We start from the raw sequence: 21,867 nt of genomic DNA on the forward strand, positions 1-21,867 counted from the left end.
GTTCAAGGAAAAGCTCAGCCTATGGCCCTGAGGGCTCACCTGCGGCAGGTTGAACTTTCAGAAAACAATACCATCACGTGTGTCTTCTTCCACCATCACATATTTCTGTTCTAACATACCTTTTTCAAAGCACTCTGACTTCTGTACTCTCATAATCCTCATCGTAACCCAGGGTATAGTGAGGGAGTCATTGGTTTTATCTCAAACCATCTGAGCACCAGGCAAGCTAAGTGGGATGTTACAAAGATTAAACCGTGAGCTTCTGAGTGAGAAAACCCAGGGCTCCTGACTTTGAGCTCGGGCTTCTCTCTCCAAGAAGTCACATGGGTGTATATCAAGCATCTTTTGTTTTCCTGGAGCATGCTTCTTGCTGAAGACACAAGCATGAACGACCCCTCCTCTTTCTCTCTTATGAGTACACAGCTTGGGCACTGTCCATAGGTGATGTGGTTGGGGCAGATACCCAGTCCCTGTGGCCCTGCTCTTTGAACCCTGCCATCTGCTTGCTCTTCAGGCCTAGCATTTAGGTGTCACTTCCTCTGCAAAGCTTCCATGAGTCTGACCTGGTGCCCTCCTGTGTACGATATTCTGCACTTGTTGATTTGCTTATTCAGCCAGTATTTACTGAGTACCCACCAATGCCCGGTGCTGGCTTACAATGGCAAACAAGACAGACTTGATTCCTGCCTTGGTGGGATTTACCATCTCGTGGAAGAGTGAGATGTGGCATCAAACATATGCAAATAAATGAAAGACAGTGTGCCACCAAATGATTGCTAGGATGGAACGATTGCTGGAGTCCAGGTTGGCAGGTCTAAGACAGCTCCCCCCACCTTTCCTGGCACTTTGGTGAAGAGAGCTATATGCTGGGCTCAGCTGGGCTGCTACCCTCTCCACATGGGGTCAGAGTCCCACTTCAGTCATGGGAGCTCAGGGTCCTGAGGGGGCAGTGGGGGAGCTGCAGTCTCCTTGAACACCCACCTCCATCCCCTGCCCAGATTCTGTTGATCAAAGTGGTCTGAGCTCCAGCTCAGCTTCAAGAGGAGGGAGAACAAAGGCTTGCTTTCACTGGAGGACCATAAGAGGATTTGCAGCCCCCTTGGATCCTCCACACTGAGCTAGAACGACAGTCAGGGAAGGCTGCTGGAGGAAGTGGCGTTTAAGCAGAAACGTGAGCTGAGGGTTGAGAAGAAGCAGCCGTGAGGACAGTGTGAAAGGAAGAGAGGCCAGTGGTTCTGGAACTGTGATGAGGGAAGCCATAGCCACTGAGGCATCCGCAGTAGGGAGTAGCATGATCTGATTTCCATTTTTAAAAGGTCACCCTGCATTGGAGGGGGCAAGAGTGATGCTGAGGAGACCAGTAGGCCGATAGGAGTATAGCTCTCCAGGAAGGCATGATGGTGCCCTGGGTGACAGCAGAGCAGAAAGAAAGTGGACAGGTGCTGGGAACTCTCTCAGAGGTAGAGTTGAGAGGAATCCATACCTGACCTGAGATGAAGGGACTTCAGGAGATGTGGCAAAAGCTGCCACCCTGTGTTGTAATAATCTGTTTTCCTTGTCTGCCCCTCTTTTGACAATTGGGCTGCCAGCTCCAAGATGGCAGAAGGGGTGGCTGTTGACTTGGGGTCTCTAGCACCTGGCACCAGCCCTTACTGGATGTTTATTGAATGAATGAATGAAAGTCAGATGGTAATTAGAGTGGCTCAGGGCTGGGGGTGGTGGGAGTCAAGGAAGGGGACATTTGTCTTCTGGCAGCGTTAGGAGCTTGGGGAGGCTCTTGGGTGAAGGGCCACACAGTCTGGTAGCTCGCACAGGCACAGAGTTGCTGAGAGGACAGCGTGGACTTTACAAGGTCTCTCTGACTAAGGAATCAGGGCCTGCACTCTAGTTTACCAAGTGTGGTCCTAACCAGCAGCTTTGGCATCCCTATCCTCTGGGGACTTGTCAGAAATGCAAAGCCCTTAGCCTCCCCTCAAATGTGCTGAATGAGAAACTCTGGGGGTGGGGCCCAGCAGTCTGTATTTTAACAAGTCCTTCAGGGGATTCCAATGGCCATTTACGTTGAAGATTTGCCCAAGATGCTGATTTTCTAGGTGATAAGCTGTTTACAATTCACTGTCAAGCTATGCCAGCCTTCCGCATCCCTCAGCTCCCCCGGGGTAAAATCCATAATCCAGTGCCCAAGGACCCACTGGCCTTGTCCATTTTGAGGCCTGGAGCTGGGAGCCCTTCCTGAGCAGGAGCATGGCAGGCAGCACACGGGGGCTTAAATCCTTCCTCTGAGGATAGGTGGGTATCCTCCAAACAGCCTGGGTAGTTCTAGGAAACTAGAGGTTTCCTGGAACTAGGATTTCTTCTTCCTGCAGAGAAGTGTTTTCTGAAACCCCAGCACTTTGAGATGTCTGGTCAGAGGAGGGGAGGTGAGGAGAGAGAAAATGAGTTGAGGTGAGAGACTGCCTGCTCCTCACCTCCCCTTCCAGATTCCCGGTGGGCCTCAGGACGTGGAAGACTCTGAGAGACTCTATAGTAAATAAGCCTGTTGACTTCTTTCTGAAGGCTGTTAGACCACAGAATTCTCCCTCCCCAGTCATGCATTGGAGAAGGAAATGGCAACCCCCTCCAGTGTTCTTGCCTGGAGAATCCCAGGGATGGGGGAGCCTGGTGGGCTGCCATCTCTGGGGTCGCACAGAGTCGGACACGACTGAAGCGACTCAGCAGCAGCAGCAGCAGTGTGTGCATGTGTGTGCACAGTCACTCAGTCGTGTCTGACTCTTTGTGACCCCATGGACTATAGCTCACCAGGCTCCTCTGTCCATGGAATTTTCCAGGCAACAATACTGGAATTGGGTGCTGTTTCCTACTCCAGGGCATCTTCCCAACCCAGAGATCCAACCTGTGTCTCTTTGTGTTTCCTGCATTGGCAGGCAGATTCTTTACCATTACGCCACCTTTTTTAAACCAAACTAGCACTCTCTGGGACCCAGTTTGAAAAGCTCTGTTGAGACAAACTCCGGATTCCCCTTTGGAATGTTGGAGCTCCATGCAAACAGTGTGGGAGGTGAAGGAGCCCCCTTCTATTTCTGACTCCCTCAGTTTTTGAAACCCCTGGCCTTCTGGGGAAATACCTGATAAAAATGCTCTCTTCGGAAGTTAAGTGTTGGTTGCTAGTATGTGGACAGCTGTTATAAAAGGAACAGGGAATTCTATTCAAATATGTTTAAGATGGGGAAATTCAGAATGTGGAAAAAGCTGGAAGGTGCTTGGCCAGTCAATGAATGATGTTTAATATTCTCTGCGAAGTAGGTTTAGAGCATCTCAGCTTCACAGAGCAGTTGAGAAGGATTCAGTGAGTAACCAACTTGATTGCCAAGAAAACTTGCTTCTTTGGGGGGATGAAACATCATGGATGTTTTGTTTCCACAGATGTAGCATTTCCCTAAAAAGATGCTACAATTTAGACTTAACCTTCCAGGTGAGTCCTGGGGACAGAAGCACTTTTGTAGTGAGTAAATTGAGCCTATCGATGTGCAAAGGATTCAGAATGAAAAGGTTGGCTCAGACTGAGGTGGGGATGATTGGGGAGGCCCTCCAGGTGGGACTCGCATCTCATAGCTGCTGCTGTTACTATGGCTGTTGTCACACCAGTGATGGCTTTCCAGCAATGCTGTCCAGAGCTGGTGTTCTCCTGGGACGGGTTGCCAGATGAGTCCTTCCCGAGGGCTCTATGTCTGTGCTGTGCAGGTTGTTTAATCTTTCAGATACACCCCACATCTCTGTCACCGTATGTGAGGTCTCTAGTAGATGTTTTACATGCATTATCTCATTAAACTTCATGGTAGACATTGTGACCTGTGAGGTAGGTACTATCTCTCTCTTTCTAGTTGGAAGTATTGAGGTTTTGAGAAATTAAGTAATTTGTCCAGAGGGACACAGCCAGAGCATGTAAGTGGCAGAGCCAAAATTCTAATCTTGGTTTAACCAGTTCCATAATGCAAAAATGCTTCTAGCTGCATGACTCTGGGTGTGCCCCTCGCCTCTCCGGTTTGGGTTCATGTTTCCTGAGAGTCACCCATCAGCCCAGACCACATCCTCCTTGTGTGGGTATCACAGGGCCTCTTCTTCTCCTGCTGGTCAGCTCATGCTTATCACCCCGGGCCAGCTCAGGGCTCACCTCCTCTGCACAGCCCCATAGTCGGCAGCTCCTCCCCTGGCCTCCCACAGTGATCTGTGCGTTGCTGTCCTGGGGTTCGGGTCAGATTATCAAGGAATGATCCAGTTCATGTGTCTGGTTCTCCCACGTGAAACTGCCAGCTGCTTGAAGGCAAGGGACCATTTCTAGGCAGTCTCCCCCTCTCTCTCTGACATACAGATAGAAACTCTGTCAAAGGTTTTTGAATGAATAACTGAAAAGACCAAGATACTACCAAAAACTTCTTCAGAAACCGAAGGAAATAAATAGACTTACCTTGTGCGGCTGCAAAGGAGAGACGTGAGGTCCAAGGATAACATTTTCAGAGAAGCAGATTTTCACTCAACCTGGAGAGTGTTCCTGTAGCCAGAACTGTCCAGCATTAAAGGGGCTGCCTTGGGAGGTGTGAGCTCCCAATCCACAAAGGCGTGTGCACAAAGGCCAGGTGTTTTAGGAACACATTTCTGTAACATGAAGGCTGGTTAGATGGATTGGTGTTTCTCAAAATGAGGGAGGCATCGTCCGCAGCACATGAGCCGTAAATAGGACTGATCTCGTCAATCCTCTCCTACTCTCTGTGGTTACAGTTTGTTTCCAGTGTGTTGCTAACACCCCTCTAACCCCCTTTTAACTAACAGACAGCAAACCCAGGGCATCAGCATCTGCCTAGGATTGAATGATACTCTTTTGAACTTACTTTTTCATGACCTTCTATTTAGGGCAAGTGATGCTGTTTTTTAAAAACTTTTTATTTTAACCAAGACTAGGGAAAGCCCTTTGTAAATAAACCAATATAAGTAAAAAGAAGCAATGAGCAGGGAGGTATGTTGTGGGTGCAGGGTGGCAAAAATCCAGAAGCCAGCATGAGACACCCTGAGGGCCCCTGGCTCTTGGAAAGTGAACATCTTTCATCTCTGCTCTCTCCATCCTCCACCGTTGTCTTTGTTGCTGGGAGGGATTTTAAGGCAGGGGGTCAGCGTCTTGAGTGGTCCTTGCAGTGGTTACAGCCCCTTTTTCCTCCTCCTAGTTTTTCCATCTGGGCCCTCCCCAGATCCTACACCCAGTGTCCTGGAATCTTCAGAGACTCATCAGCAACTTCCAAAGTGTTAACCAGGACATGATTTACTTATATTTGGATACCTGGGGGAGGGCATGGCAACCCACTCCAATATTCTTGACTGGAGAATCCCATACACAGAGGAGCCTGGAGGGCCACAGTCCATTGGGTCGCAAAGAGTCAGACATGACTGAAGTGACTTAGTACACGTGCACGAATGCTTAATATACATAGATACATGCCTATCATTTCAATTTTATTTTAAAATAAACAATAGATATTGTAATAAAGGTAAAATAGATATTGTGGTAATTAAGTAGTATGCAGTAACTATTGTTGCTAATAATTAACAAGCAGTAGTATGCAGCGGTTTAGTTTTGACTCCATTCCATTAAGCAAAGAGGATAATAATGACCTTCCAAGATTATATAGCACCTTACACTTTGCAAAGGGCTTTCCCAGCCTTTGGCTGCTTAAATACTCCCAAGAATCCTGGTGGGGCTGGCGGAGTCAGGGACGGTGTTGTCATCCCCATCTAACAGGCAAGAGACCCAAAGGCCGGCCAGGGTGGGCCCTGCTTAGGATCCCGCGCTGATTGGTGAAAGAACTGACCAGAGGAGCTGTGGGTCAGCACCGTTTGTCTGCTGAGTGCTGCACACACTGCGTGATGCACCCATTTGGCGGGTGGATAAACAAAAGCAAAAGCTCTCACAGGGAACGAGAAGATGAGGTTGCTCGGATATTGCCTAATGAGGCAGGGACTTTGTCCTGGTACTAAGAATCCATTCAGCAAGTCAAAAGGGAGCTCAGCCGTGCTGCCAGGCACCGGCTCAGCGTGCCTGCACTTTGAGGTGTGAGGACTGAGCCAGCAAGCGGGTGATTACTTCTACGTTAAGGTGGAGGAGGCAGGTGGGGCATCTCTAGGCCATTGGCCCTGGGCCTTGAAATACTCATGAGGGTTTCCTAGGGGAGAAGGGGGTAATGGGAGGAGGAAAATCAATATTTATAGCAAACCTACTGTGGGCTCTACATCCACATACATGAGTCAATGAATTTCCCCAGTGGCCTGGTGACATGCTGGTTGTAATAACAGTGATGCCAATAATAATTACCATTAGTATCAGATGCTGGGTTTGATGCTGAGAGTGTCTCATGAATTTCCTCATTTAATCCTTAAAGCACCTAAAGTTAGTTAGGTGTTATTCACCCTGTTTTACAGATAAGGAAAATAAAAGATTTAACTAGCTTCCCAAGTTCACCCAGATGGTGAGGGGCAGAACTGGGTATTTGGACCCCAGCCTTTGATGCCATAGAACCCAGCACGGGTAAGCGTAACCTGCTTCAGCCAGGTGACTCAGTTTATATAGTTTTTCCCTTTTGGATTGACTGTCTCAGGGCTGGCGTCAGCTGAAGGCAGCTTCTAAGTCAGCAGACTGCAGCTGAGTGAAGGGGTTGGCCTAGCCCCAAAGCCTCACACCGGTGGTCTGCCACCAGGCGACTCCCAGGCAAAGCCCCAATCACACTCTGCCCCTTCACCTGGGCAGCTGCTCTGCCTCCCACCTGGCCTTCCCGCCCAGTGACCATATCACTGGTCCATTCAAAACCTTCATTTGACCTTGACTTTCGAAGCCCTTCGTGGTCTGGCTCCTTCCTTCCTGCCACAGCTGTCTCCTCTTCACTGCGTCCTGCATCGCCCCTGCCCAAGCCCAACAGAACTTCTTTGGCCCCGGAACATCTATGTCCTGTCTGACCTCACAGCTTCACACTCAGCCTTGTCTCTGCCTGCAGGATGTGCCTGTCTTTGCATGTCCCACCCAGCAAACTCTTACATGTACTTCAAGCCCACTGCAAATGTTTCCATGATTCCCCATCCACCCTGAGGCAGAATAAGCCTCTCCCTCCCCACCTCCTCTGAGGTCCCCTTTCTTAGACAGCATAACAAAGGAGGCGTCTGGTACTCTGATCAGCATCCCTCCCTTCTTCTCTTGATAACAAGACCTCGATTTTCCTCTGGGGAATCATCCCTCAACAGTGGTGAGCCTGTGACCAGCACTGCATCCTTGGCCACATGCATCCTAGCAACATATAATTCCAGGACTTTTGGTGGAACGACTGGGGGAAAGCTTTCCTTTTATGGATTACTATCAGTCACGGTACTTGCCGTTTGGAGAGGGTCTGCCTGAGAGTGAAGCCAGCGCAGAGAGATGAAGGCAGAGCCCAGAGACAGAGCAGTCCTGCTGACATTCTTTCAGCCTCTGGATGCAGCTATGCCTCTTTACAATTTTTTATTACAATTTTTGATCCTTAAAATTTTTCTTCCTCCCATTACTGCTATTTTTGTTTAAGTCAGTCTGAAGTAAGTTTTTCTGTCACTTCAATTAAAGGAGTTCTGACAGTGGCCATAAGAATTCTTGGTTTGGCTTAAGTTTGGCTGCTAGATTGTGAGCCTTCTCAAGCCTCATCCAGTCATCTTTTTAATTCCCTGGGATTGGACAGTTCCCAGCACATGGCAGATATTCAAAGGATATTAGAAGAGTGAGTGAATGAGTGAATGGCTCTAGAGGGGTACAGGGAGATACGAGAGATGGTTCCTGCCCTCAGAGGGGCTAAGTGATGACACAAGCCCACACACGTGAAGGACAACTGACGAGTGAGTTAAGCAAGAAGATAAAATGTCATCCGGAAGTAACTATGTGAGAAGATTGACGTGAGCGGTGCAGACGGAACATTGAGTGGCTCTCAGATGACCCCTGGAGGAAAGGCCTTTGAAATAGATTTTGCTGCGTGGAGTAAGGAGGGGAAGGCATTCCAAGTGAGTGAAGGCAAAGAAGCGAGGCAGGAATGCCCATGACCCCGAAAGAGCTACCCCTCTTCCCAGGCTTCAGCAGCCTCCCTTCCCTGTCTTTGAGGCTAGATACATAAATAGGGAGGGAATTGCCATTCACCATTTTCATTTTTGTGTTTCTTGTTAGTTTTTTCAAATAAGTTGTGGGATTAGAGAAAAAATCTTTTGTGAGATCACATGTGTACATTTGGTTTTGAAACATACAGTGGCTGTTGTCATAGAGGTCTGAAAGGCCCTCACTGGCCACTCCATCACTCACCCACGCATTTTGATAGATGAGGCAGGAAAGCCTCAGAGAATTTGAGCTGCAAGCCCAAGAACACACAGCCAGTTAGCAAAGTAGGGCCACAAGCTGAAGCATGCTCCTCAACTCCCAGTAAAATGGCCTCAGATTCCTTAAGGGCGAAAAATACATGAACCAAGAAACCCATTCCTGGCTCAGAGCTTCACCTACTTACTGCCTGGAGCAGAGAGGGGGTTAAGGGAAAGAGCCGGACTAGTGGCAGATGGGCTGGGCCTCAGATGCCAGCAAAGGAGGTCAGACTTTATCCTCTGTGTCAAAGGTCCATTTGCTTCCCTCGTGAACCCCAGAGAAGATGCCTAAGTCACCACTCAAACTCTCCTCAGACTCTTGATCCACCTGGGGTGGCAGCCTTTGATGGGTTGAATTGAGTCCTCCCCAAATCCACAGGATTTGAGGTCCCAAACTCTTCAGTACCTGAGTGTGACCTTGTTTGGAGATAGGGTCTTTTTATCAGAGGTAATCAAGTAAAGATGAGGGCATTAGAGTGGGCCCTAATCCAACATGACTGGTGTCCCTATAACATAAACAGAGGGGAATTTGGACATAGACACACATCCAGGGAAAACATATGTGAACGTGAAGGTGAAGGCCAAATGCCAAGGGACACCACAGATGGCCAGCACACCTGCAGAAGCTGTGGGAAGAACACAGAACAATGGGGCTCCCCCACAGCCTTCAGAAGGAGACACCCCTGCCAACTTTTCGATCCCAGACTTCTAGCCTCCAGAGCTGGGAGACAGTACACTTCTGCTGTTGAAGTGACCCATTTGTGGTGCTGTCTGGACACACAGAAGCCTGGTGTCCGCAATACACTGCCCAGACGGTCATCCTGTCCTTCCAGCCCTGGTCCACTCTGCCCCGCTGGCCAGGCCTCCGCCCCTCGTCCACCCGCTCTGCCCTCAGGAACTTCTGGGGATTCTCTCCTTGATCCCTCGGCCACCACCACACACCCTACCCAGCTCATCCTTCTAGGCACTTTTCACCTATCTGCCAATTGTGTGCCCAGACCTTCCTGGCACCAGAGAAACAGTGGCGAGTAAGATAGACATAAACTTTGTTTGGCTGTATCAGTCTTACCTGAGAAAGGGCAGAAGACAGCAAGGATATTGCTGTAAAAAAAAAAAAAGAAAAAAAAGACAGACATAAGCTATAAAGGCGTCAAAGACAGAAACAAAAAATAAATGAAGTGGGCGGATGCCAAGAATGATAGTGGTTTAATAACAATAAAAATAGGGTGGTGTGCTAGAGACCAGGGAGCCGCTGGGGGGCAGAGAAGGCCTCAATAAGGAGAAATGTCTCAGCTAAGTTCTCAGTGACAGGAGGAACCACCTCCAGCTTCCCTGGGTGAGGTGCACACTGCTCCTCCTCTGCCATTATAGACTGGGGAGATACCAGCCATTTCTCCTTCGTAGCTCTTATCACTGATGCCATTTCCTATCTAGTTATGTGCTTATTTGGTTGTCTTCTGAGGCCCCTACTGGACTGTAAGCTCCATCAGTCAGGGAGCGTGACTCATTTTACTTCCCACTGTCTGGCACAAAAGATGGCACCCAGTTGATATTTGCATAATTAATCATTAATGCTCCCAGCAAGGACAACGAATACCAAATCCTCCTTGGGGCAACTTAGGTAGCAAGAGGTTAAGCCTACTTCTCGGGCCCTGGAGAGAGTGCTTTCCTGAGCTCTGCTGGCAGCCACCCAAGCAAGCCCGGTGCAAGACCCGGGAATGTCTTGGAAGGGAGCAGGAAGCCAGAGGCAGGGACTCGGCATCTTGGGGATGGGATGAGCTTCAGGGGCTCCCCTCCCTCCTTGAGGGTCCACCATCCCAAGGCAGTGGATTTGGATTCATCTGCAAAGTGGGGCTCAGCAGGCCTGAAAGTGGGTTCTGTTTGCTAAGCAGAATTTTCCGGCCCCCAGCCGGGAAGTGGGAGAACCTGGCTCATTGCTGATTTCATTTTCCCAACTCGCCAGCTTGGCAAGGCCTCTCTCCTCTAGCTGCAGTCACTTGGAGCCTCATACCTAGTTCTCTTAGCCAAGGGAAGAAAGCTGTGACTCACCAGAAATTGTCATTGCTATTTTCTGGCTGTAAAAAGGAAAACACACACGTATATGTGAAAGTTCTCGATTTTACCTCAGCTCAGCAGCTTCCACATGCTGTGTAGACACAGGGATGCAGGATTGGGAAAGCAGAAAAGCCCTCAGGATGTACCATAGAAGACAGAGCGCCTGCCCACATTAATTTTGGCATCTTCTCAAAGTGTGGCTGCAGCAGACGAAATGGCTGCAAATGTGGAGATCTGGGTCTCGGGTCAAAGGGGTCCTATTTGCAAAAGGGACAAGGAAAGAGAAAAGAGAAAGTCAGTGTCCAGCTCTGCCATCCGTGGCCTGCAGGCTTCTTCCTGCGGTCCAGGTACACTGCAGATGGCCAGTGGGATGGTAGCCATTGCACCGGCCAGAACTCTTGGGACCCTGCTCCTGCCCCCGCCTGTGCCTTGCTTCCTGGGCTCCAGCCAGACTGGCCTTTATTCAGTTCCTTAAATGCCCCAAGCTCCCTGTCCCCCAGTGAGCCTTTGCCTGTCATGTTCCTTCTGCCTGGTAGCCTCTCCCCCGAGCCCACCTTCATCTGGCTCCCCCATCTCTTCCTTTAGAGCCCAGCCAAAGGGTCCTCTCCCTTAGGGACACTTCAGTGACCCCGGAAACAGGCCAGGTCCCCTTGTTGTGGGCCCTCATGCACCACACTCTCTTCTCTAACACTTTGTGCAACTGTGACTTCATCTGCACATACTGAACGCTCTGAGGGTTACCTATCTCCCTGCTGCACTGTGAGCTCCGTGGAGGTGGGACTGTCTCTTATCCTCCACGTTATGTCCCTGGAGACTGGTCCATGTGAAATATTCAATCAGAATGTATCAGGTGGATGAACTGCTGAATGACCGTGAGTGAATGATGGTGGAGGCGTTTTCTGGTGTTTAACACCAAGGTTGACAATATGGTCTGAGTAGCCAGGCCATAGAGGTTAAGGGACCTACATAGAGTCACACAGGCAGTATAGATGCAGGGAAAGACCCACACCCTGACCAGGTCCAGGCGTGCTTCTGTTTTCCTGTGTCTTTCGGTCTCACTGGCTAGGCCCCAGTCTTTCGCCCTTCCCTCTTCCTGCTGATGTGGTGAGAACCAGGTGCCATTGTGGCAGGATCACAGATGGCAGCTCTCCACAGAGTGGCCAACTCTTCCCTGCTCCTGGCTGTGGACAGCCCTGTTCACTCCAGTCTTTTAGTCTTACAGGTGAGCTGCCCCATAGGAGGGGAGCCAGGGCTGGGAGAAGGTGGGGTGAGCCAGAGCAGCCTCCTGTGTGGGGTGGACCCAGAGGATGGGCCTGCTGGTTGGAAGGCAGGTCTGGGACAGTGTCTCTGCAGAGGATGGGCTGGCCCCTCGTCCGCATCCTGCGCTTCTTCCAGGTCACCAGGGCAGGAGGAGGCCGCCCTGCCCCGCCCCCCCCCAGCCATAGCCTCCTGAGGATTGGCCTCTTCTGCCATGTGGCCACGTGCATTTGTAAAGAGTTCCAGATCACCCCATGGTTTCAAATATCATCCAAGGGCTTGTTGCCAGCGTCCACATTTGTCTCTCTAGCCAAGGTACCATCCTCTGGGTGTTCCACATGCCCTTTAGAAGGAACCCATCACCTTCCCTCCCTGCCCTGCTTCTATAAGTGCCCTCATCTCAGTAAATGCGAACCCTGCTCTCAGGAGCCCAACCTGGGAGACTTGGAGTCATCCTGAGTGTCTTCTCTCTTCCAACCAGTCAATCTCAGGGTGCAGTCAGTTTACCACCTAAATGTTTCTTGAATCTCTCAACTTCCCTTGCGGCCCCCTCGAGTTCGTCCTCACACAGTAGCCAGAGTGAGAGTTTGAAAGCGAAATTTTACCCTTTCACTCCCTTGCTCTAAACCCCTCAATGACTCCTGGCCAACATCAGGATGAGGATCAAACTCTCTACTGTAACTTAAAGGCCTGTGTGGCCTTTGCCTGATTCTCCAGCCTTGTTTTTCATTCTCCCACACATCACTCCAGGACACCATGCTCAACCCCCTTGACCATGGTTTGACTCACTAATCTGCTCTGTCTAGGCCTTTGTTCATTATATTTCTCCACCTAGAAACTCTGCCTGTCAAACCCCATTCCAGCCTTGAGTTCTCAGTCTAACAAATGCTTTCTTAAGGATCCACCCACGCTCACCCCTTCTCTGCCCCATAATCTCCTTCCTGTCACTACGTTTATGAGGCTGCATCGTCACCTTCTGTTTCCTTACCTGAGTGGGAGGCTTGTATAAGCAGAGTCTTGCTTGCTGTGGTCACTGGTGCAAGCCCAGCCACTTACCCGCCTGTCTGGTACATCCACGCAGAGACAGACAGTGAACGAATGAATGCCTGAAGGAACCGAGGCCTTCATCTTCCCAGCAGCCTCTTACCTTAGCTTGACAAGTCCTTGGTTGCTTCCGGGTAATCCTCTCCTTGCCTCTGCTCCTTCTGCCACCCCGCAATCCTGTGTGAGGCTGTGTTGCCTCTTGCCCACAGCCGAGGAAAGCAGCTCCTTTCTGCTCTCTTATCCAGCCTCCCTGGCCAGGTGACCTAATTAATGGTCCCCAAGCTGTCCCAGCACTTCTGGGCCCTTTCAAGATCTTTTTCCTTCCCCCTGAACCTCACCTTCTGGTGTGACTTCCATAAATTTTGCACTTTTCTTTCCCTGATGCTGTTCAATTCTTGCATCCCCAGGCTGAGTTCAGCTCCTGAAGTAATTTAGGTAACAACTCAGTTATCTCATCTTACCTTTAATCTATCCATTCCCATCACCACCTAGGAAGCAGTGGAATAGGATGTAAACTATTTCCTTCCCAAATCCACGTCTCCCCTTGCAGTTCTTATCTTGGTTCATGTTATCAGCATCCACCCAGTTGTCTGAGATCCAGACCTCAGAATCACCGTTCACTTCCCCCTTCCCGGTGGTGGTCGCTAAGTCATGTCCAACTCTTGCAACCGCATGGGCTGTAGCTTCCCAGGCTCCTCTGTCCGTGGGATTTCCCAGGCAAGAATACTGGAGCAGGTTGCCATTTCTTTCTCCAGAGGATCTTCCCAACACAGGAATTGAACCTGGGTCTCCTGCATTGCAGGCAGATTCTCTACCAACTGAGCTATGAGGAAAGCCCAAGAATACTGGAGTGGGTAGCCATTCTCTTCTCCAGGGAATCTTCCCAATCCAGGGATTGAACCTGGACCTACCTGCCTTGGAGGCAGATTCTTTACCATTGGAGCCACTACCTGCTCTCTATTTCTAGGAAGTCTTGAAGATTCTCATCTCTTCCAGTGAGGAGTCTCTTAAACCTGCCCTTCTCTGGCCACCACCCAGGCCCTCATCATCTCTCTTCTCCTGGACTAGAGTCACCTCCTGATTGGTCCTCCTGCTTCCAGCACCACACCTCTGTCCACACCCATCCACCCATCCATCTACCCACCCATCCATCCACCGTCTTCCAGTCTGCCCTCAGTGATCTTTGTAAGATACACATTGGTTTGATCATACCTCTGCTTAAGTAACTTCCATGACTCCCCACTGCCCACAGCAGGCATTCTTAACAGTGGGTACACATTAAACCCTTCTGGAGAATGTTATAAAAATACCAATACCAAGGCTCTCTCCCCCAGAGATTCCGACTTAATTGGTCTTGGAAGGGGCCTGGATCTTGGTCTTTTTAAAAAGCTTCCCAGGCGATTTTAGTGTGCAACTCGGGTTGAGAACCATATGGCCTAGATGATAAAACCCCAACTTATTAGGCTGGCATTCAGCTCCCCACAGTCAAACCTTTAACTGATCTCCCCATCCTTATATCCTCTCCTAACACACTCAGGATTTAGCTCTGCTCTTCTGCTCCTAGCTCTGGGAAGCTACTTCTTCATATCCACAGGTCCCTCTGCCTACAATTCCATCTCTCTCTGCCCCTCTGGAAAGCTCCTACCTATGCTTCAGGACCCAGCACAAATGTGGCCTTCTTGTTGGGTTTTTCCTCCACAGCATATGCTATGTGTCAGGCATGTTTCTGGGCACTGATTATGGTAACTAAGAGAGAAACACTTCCTGCTCTCAAAGAACTTCAAGTAGGGCAATGGGTGGGGAGTGGAAGCTCCTTAGGACAGAAATCCTCAAACCTGAGTATGCATCACAGTCCCCTGGAGGGCTGGTCAAAACACAGACGCTGGGCTCAGGGCCAAGACTTCTTATTAAGTGGTCTAGGGTAGCCCCAAGAATTTGCATTTACTACAAATTTCCAAGTGGAGCTGATGGATCTGGGCTGGGCTCCACCTCTGAGAACTCCTGTCCTAGAGTGAAGTCAGAGGCATGCTCTCCAGAGAGTATCATTTAGGCTGAGACCCAGCGACAGGGAGAAAAGCGGGGCTTATGCGCTCCAGATACACAGAGTGCAGGAAGTCCCCAGTGGGGAGAGGTTGGCAGGAAAGCACAGGGGATGTGACGGGGACATAGGCGGAACTCCGCGCCTTCTCCAACTTCTCATGCAGAACGGATGCTCTGCACGTCTCCATCATAACGTTCAGCACCTTCCACTGTAATCCTTTTGCCTCAGCTGCCTCATTAGGAGCCCCTGGGAGGCAGGTTTGTGCCACAGTCACCTGAGACCTGACATGGAACAAATGCCAAGGGATTAGGAGGACAGGAGGCTGGGCTGTTGGATGTCAGTGTCCCGGCTTTTTCTCTAGGCTGAAAGCAAAAGAGAAGATGCTTCATTTATCTTATAGCATAATGTCTCCTTTCTTTCTCTTAGAGGTTCTAACCTGTCTATCCTCTGTCTAAACCAAATTCCCTTCTCCCAGATTCCTGTTTCCTGGACAGATTTTTAGGCCATTTGGTGATAGAAAAGTCAACTGGCCTCTCCTCACCTATCTTTCCCAAGCCCAGGGTTGGGTGGAGTAAAGGGAGGGGCAGTCACAGCTGCCCAGAGGCCCTCAGGGCTCCCCTCTCCCTTATTTCCACTTGACTTTGGGAGGATGATATGGTCATACTGGGAGTCAGCCGAATTTCCCTCCTCAAAAGTGCTGATAGGAGGCTGCGTTTCCTGAGAGAACCCTGGCCAGCCCCCAGGGGGAGCCAGGCAGGCCTGGGGGGATTGGACCCTGGGCCAGGCACCCTAAGGTGATGAATGAGCCTCTCATCTTCCCACCTTGGAAAGTGGAGTAAGGGTTATAGGTCAGGAACACAGCCCTGATGCCCTGTGTGGCATCTTCACTCTTCCTGGACACCAGGGTATATACATACTTTTCTGAGGCTAACAGAGGGGTCTTTGGTAAAGCACAGAGAAGACAGAAATATTTCATTTCCTAAGGAAACACTGATGCAAAGTGGCCCCAGCACTGCTCTGTGACCTTGGGAGGACTGCCTCAGCCCTCATGGTCTCTGTCGCTGTTAAATGTATTATAGGAAAACGAATTTGAAAGGGCCCCACTAAGGTCAAAAGAGCTGCGGTGGGTGACAATGTAGAACATTTGTGGATGGCAATTCTAATGAGCTGTCTTGGTTTCTGTAGGAAAGACCAGTATCTCCTCTCGCCTGTGAACTGTTGGTATCTAGTCCTGCACCAGACCAGGCGGGAGAGCCGAGACCATGCCACCCTCAACGACATCTTCATGAACAATGTCATTGTCCGCCTCTCCCAGATCAGTGAGGATGTCATCAGACTCTTCAAAAAGGTGGGTATTTGGGCCACCTGGGTTTCTGCCCCAGGCTGGCCATGGTGAGACTGCCAACCAGGGTAGGGTGTGGTCTGGGAACATGGGACCAAGGGGCAGGCGTGTTGAAGGGGACAAGAGGCTGAGGATTGGACTTGGCCCCCAGGCTCCGAGTTTGTGGCTGGGGCTTAGCCACTTCAGCAACCACCATCAGCACAAAAATAAAAACCTTTGCATGGTTAGGTAAGTTGTACATTCTTTCCAGGAAATCTGGAAAAATAGAGATGAGCTCACACATAGAAAATAACATCACCTGAAATGTTATCTCTCAGCCATAATCACTTTGGTTGTCAAAGGAATTTCTTCATATGTACATATGTAAATACCTTTTCTATGACTGCTTGTGTTTATACATTTTGTAGAATATATGTGTACTTTTCCCAAATGGGGTAAGACTGCATATGATTTTACTCCTTATGTTACCTAACAAATTGGATACCACTGTATTATAAAATTTTTCCATATCAATGAATATAATTCCAAACATTTTGAAAGATTACATAGTTTTTCATCATATAGATATATCCTAGTTTATTTAACCAGTTGTTTATTGTTGAACACTTCAGTGGTTTCCATATTATTTTAAATATTGCTGCTGTGAGCTTCTTTTATATACACCTTTGTCATATTCAGTGCTATTTTTAAAAAATTTAGGTATAGTTTATTTACATTATTTTAGTTTTAGGTATATAGCATAGTGATTCAGTATTTTTACAGATTGTACTCCATTAAAAGTTATTACAAGGTAATGTTTATATTGTCCTATGCTATACAGTATGTCCTTATTTTTTATTTATTTCATTTATTGTAGTTTGTGTCTCTTAATCTCATACCACTTATTTGCTCCTTTCCCCTTTGGCAACCAGTTGTTTGTTTTCTGTATCTGTGAGTCTGTTTCTTTTTTGCATATACATTCGTTTGTATTATTTTTTTGGATTCTACATATAAATGATATAATACAGTATTTATCTTTTCTGACTTATTTCATTAAGCATGATATTCTATAGGTTCATCCACATTGTTCTAAATAGCAAAATTTCATCATTTTTATGGCTGAATAATATTCTGTTTTACATATATATATATATATATACCACAAGTTTCTTATTTATTCATCATTTGATGGGCTATTGCTGTTTTCTTAAGATCAATTTCTGTAACAGGAATTTTAAGGTCAAAGTTTGCTCATTTGTTTGTCTATCAAATGAGGTTAAGATCATCTACTTCCCAGGGCAGTGTGAGGGTTAAATGAAGTGGTGCATGTGAAGGAGGGGGCTGTTATTGAGAAGTGGTTCAGGGTGTTGTCTCGGGTCCAGAATTCTTAAATCTCAGGGTTCATTTTCCTGGCTGCATCGTTTATTAGCTGTATGTCTTTGGGTTTGTTACGTAAACTCTCTGAGCCTCAGTTTCCTTATTTGTGAAATGGGAATAGAAATACCCACAGGGCAGCTACTTGGGTTAAGAGGGTTGTTAATCCCTGTAAAGCATGGAAAGCAGAGCCTGGCACTGAATAAATGCTGAGGAAAGCTGGCTGTTATTATGCTAGTGTAGGAGACTATTACTATTAAAATGATATAGCTCATCCATTTTTGCCTGTTGCCAGTTTTAGGGAAGAGGTGACATGGGATTGCCAGACACCCAGGGGAAGATGCCAAGTTGGTTTGAGATACAGTCATCTCTCCCTGGTCTGTATGTGGTTTGTCCTCTTTGAGGATGTCTTCTATGGCAAAATTGTAACTGCAAGGTAATTCCCTCCTGCCACACAGTCTTCCTGGGGCTGTGTTTATGAAGTGTTGCTGTTGTGTCTGACTTTTTGCGATCCCATGGACTGCAGCATGCTAGTCTTCCCTGTTCTTCACTATCTCCTGGAGTTTGTTCAAATTAATGTCCATTAAGTCCGTGATGCCATCCAGCCATCTCATCCTCAGCCGCCCTCTTCTCCTTTTGCCTTCAGTCTTTCCCAGCAACAGGATCTTTTCCAACGAATCAGCTCTTCGCATCAGGTGGCCAAAGTACTGGAGCTTCAAGATCAGCATCAGTCCTTCCAATGGATATTCAGCATTGATTTCCTTTAGGATTGACTGATTGGATCTCCTTGCAGTCCAAGGGATTCTCAAGAGTCTTCTCCAACACGACAGTTCAAAAGCATCAGTTCTTTGGTGCTCAGTGTTTTTTATTGTCCAGCTCTCACATCCATACTTGACTACTGGAAAAACCATAGCTTTGACTAGATGGACCTTTGTCAGCAAAGTGATATCTCTGCTTTTTAATATGCTCTCTAGGTTTGTCATAGTTTACCTTCCAAGGAGCAAGGGTCTTTTAATTTCATGGCTGCAGTCACCATCCGCAGTGATTTTGGAGTCCGAGAAAATAAAGTCTGCCATTGCTTCTACTTTTCCTCCTTCTATTTGCTATGAAGGGATGGGACTAGTTGCCATGATCTTAGTTTTTTGAATGTTGAATTTTAAGCCAGCTTTTTCACTCTTCTCTTTCACCTTCATCAAGAGGTTCTTTAGTTTCTCTTTGCTTTCTGCCATTAGAGTGGTGTCATCTGCATATCTGAGGTTATTGATATTTCTCCTGGCAATCTTTATTCCAGCTTGAGCTTCATTCAGCCTGGCATTTCACATGATGGACTCTGCATAGAAGTTAAATAAGCAAAGTGACAATATACAGTCTTGACATATGCCTTTCCCAATTTTGAGCCAGTCCGTTATTGCATATCTGGTTCGAGCTGTTGCTTCTTGACCTGCACATGGGTTTCTCAAGAGGCAGGTAAGGTGGTCTGGTAGTCCCATCTGTTTAAGAATTTTCCACAGTTTGTTGTGATCCACACCGTCAAAGGCTTTAGTGCAGTCAATGAAGCAGGAGTACATATTTTTCTGGGATTTTCTTGCTTTCTCTATCATCCAGCAAATGTTGGCAATTTGATCTCTGGCTCCTCCGCCTTTTCTAAAACCAACTTGTACATCTGAAAGTTCTCGGTTCACGTACTGCTGAAGCCTAGCTTCAAGGATTTTGAGCGAACCTTACTAGCAGGCGAAATGAGCTCAGTTGTTCAATAGTTTGAACATTCTTTGGCACTGCCCTTCTTTGGGATTGGAATGAAAACTGACCTTTTCCAGTCCTGTGGCCACTGTCGAGTTTTCCCAATTTTCTGACATATCGAACAAAGCACTTTAACAGCATCATCTTTTAGGATTTTAAATAGCTCTACTGAAATTCTGTCAGCTCCGTTAGTTTTGTTCATAGTGATGCTTCCTAAGACCCACTTGACTTCACCCTCTGGGATGTCTGGCTCTAGCTAAGTGACCACACCATTGTGGTTATCTGGGTCATCAAGACCTTTTTTGTAGAGTTCTTCTGTTTATTCTTCACATCTCTTCTTAATCTCATCTGCTTCTGTTAAGTCCTTACTGTTTCTGTCCTTTATTGTGCCCACCCTTGCGTGAAATCTTCCTTTGATATCCTGCAGGTTTCTTGAAGAGATCTCTAGTCTTTTCCATTCTATTGTTTTTATTCTATTTCTTTGAAGTGTGGTCTAACTTTAGTATTTGCATAAGCAAATACTTAGGAAAGTAAATACAGTATCATAAGAAACATTCACATAGCGCTTTGCAAAGCCATACAGAAGTGATTCAGACTACTTGGTCCCATCACAGGCCCCGCCTGCAGCCACCACCATCACATCTTTTTTCCTGGGTGAGAGGGACTCACAGAGAAAGGTCATTAGGGCCTTTAGGAAATGGAGGGTCTTTTCCTGAGCTGAGCCCTGGACAAGTGAGATAAATCTTTTCAGCTCTCATTTAGGCTGACAGCAGCCTCACTTGTGATGGAGGTTAACGGGGTGGAAAATAATGAAGAAATGTCTACAGCTGAGCTCCTGGCTGCCTTGTTACCAGGCCTGTGCCTGTAGAACAAAGGAAATGACCCAGCCCCTCTGGGCCAGGATTGAGCTGAGGATGAGCCTGATGGGCTGATTTAGCACAGTGTGGCCCCGTGTATCCCATCGGTTATGGATGATCTCAGCATTGAGGCCCGCATCCTTACCTGAGGGATAGTTCTGCAGAGGCTGGTCTCTGGTCAGACTGGGGAACAGGATCATCACTCAGCCCATTTTACAGATGAATAGGTAAAGCCCAAGAACGGCCAGTTATCATCATCTGCAGGAGGCACCACCCCTGGGCTTTGGGATCTGTCTCAGAACTGCCTCTCACTGGTGGTGAGACCCTGAGTAGGTCTCTCAGAGACTCAGTTTTCTCATGTGGGGAGCAGAGATGGAGACAGTGCCACATGGGGGCATGGAATTCCTTTACCATCTGCTAAGTCACATTCCCACATTGCCTCTGCAGGAGTGGCTTCCAGGCCAGGCATCCCTCCTGGGCCTGGGCCTGGGGCAGTGGCCCCACTGCCAGCTTCTCAGCGGTGCAGAATGCTCTTTGACTCAATAACTCACCCTTTCCTGATTCTCCATTCTCCCTTCTACAGTGCAGTGTGTTATGCCTGGAGGCAGTGGCTCCCATTCCATAGCCATTTTAGGCTTCTTCTGGGCAAATGGACTTGTGCACGCAGGTGGCTATTGCTTTAAGTGTGAGAAATGGATCCACCAGACTGGAACTGTATGAAATCTTAGTGTTCACCGTAGTAATCAGGACTCTTACAGTTGCAAACAACAGAAACCCAGTTCCACTAACTTGAGGGAGGAAAGGAAGCTTATCTGCTCTTCCGAGCCAAGACTGTCTTCAGGCATTTGGGCTTCAAGGGCACAAAGGGTGTTGTCAGAACTTAGTCTCTCTGCAACTCTGCTCCAGTGTTTTCTGTTTTCCAGTTCGTTTGTTTGTTTTGTTTTAAGAAGGGTGGGAGAAAGGCTGATGTATAGTCAGTCTCTCTCTGTGATGACAGCATGGCCCCCACAGCCCCAGGCTTACATCCTACCTGCTTCAAGTCCAGCAGAAAGTGAGAGGTCCCTTCTCCCAGAATTGGGTCTCCCAGGTTCCGACTGACCCAGCGTGGATCGTGTGAGTGCTCCTGAAGCTGGACCTGTTCTGGCGAGACGCAGTGCAGACCTGCCAGGCCTGGGAAACACATCCCTGAAATCGGGTGTACACTCAACTCCCCCGGATGCAGAGGACAGAGAATGGCTGAGGGTAGTTCCCCAGGAAAAACTGAGTGCTTTTCCTTCCAAGAGGGGTGAAAAATAAAGCAATGGATGTCCTCTAGGTCTTCTCTTCCAGTCCTTTAATTGTCTTCTTCCTGAGCTGTTCTCTCTCTGCCAGATCACCCCCCACTCGGCCCCTGCAAAGGGCATTCATTATTTTGTATTCCATTCAGGGACAACTGAGATCAATAGAAAATTCTTCCCAATGTTGAGATAAAATCTTCCAGGGTTTTCACTCACAGGTCCTGTGGGCCAGCTACATCAATCCACATGGAAATCTATCTGTTACTTGAAGACAGAAATCATGACCACATACCCAGGTCCGTCTTGCCTCTGGGTGAACACACCAGGTTCCTTCAGTTGACCCCTTGTGACTTGGCTTTGCATTTTCTGTCTTACTGGGTCAGACGTCAGGGCTTCTCTGACCTACAGAAATTAATACTCAGAACCACTCAGAACTCTACAGGAAGCTCTGCGCAGCAAGGAAGAGAGCAGGGCTGTCTAGACATTTTATTTCTAATA

At 48.2% G+C, this 21,867-nt stretch overlaps 1 protein-coding gene across 2 annotated transcripts in view; it reads left to right on the forward strand.

Annotated features, from left to right (window-relative positions):
* Positions 1-21,867, forward strand: part of SRGAP3 (SLIT-ROBO Rho GTPase activating protein 3) — a 246,088-nt gene that overhangs the window by 123,894 nt on the left and 100,327 nt on the right. For both annotated transcript variants that reach the window (XM_005907082.2, XM_070359891.1), the window contains exon 3: positions 15,986-16,148. In XM_005907082.2, coding sequence (XP_005907144.2) covers positions 15,986-16,148 — 163 coding nt within the window. The remainder of the gene's footprint in view (positions 1-15,985; positions 16,149-21,867) is intronic.

This window comes from Bos mutus, chromosome 22 (genome assembly GCF_027580195.1).
Source record: "Bos mutus isolate GX-2022 chromosome 22, NWIPB_WYAK_1.1, whole genome shotgun sequence".
Classification (NCBI taxonomy): Eukaryota; Metazoa; Chordata; class Mammalia; order Artiodactyla; family Bovidae; genus Bos; species Bos mutus.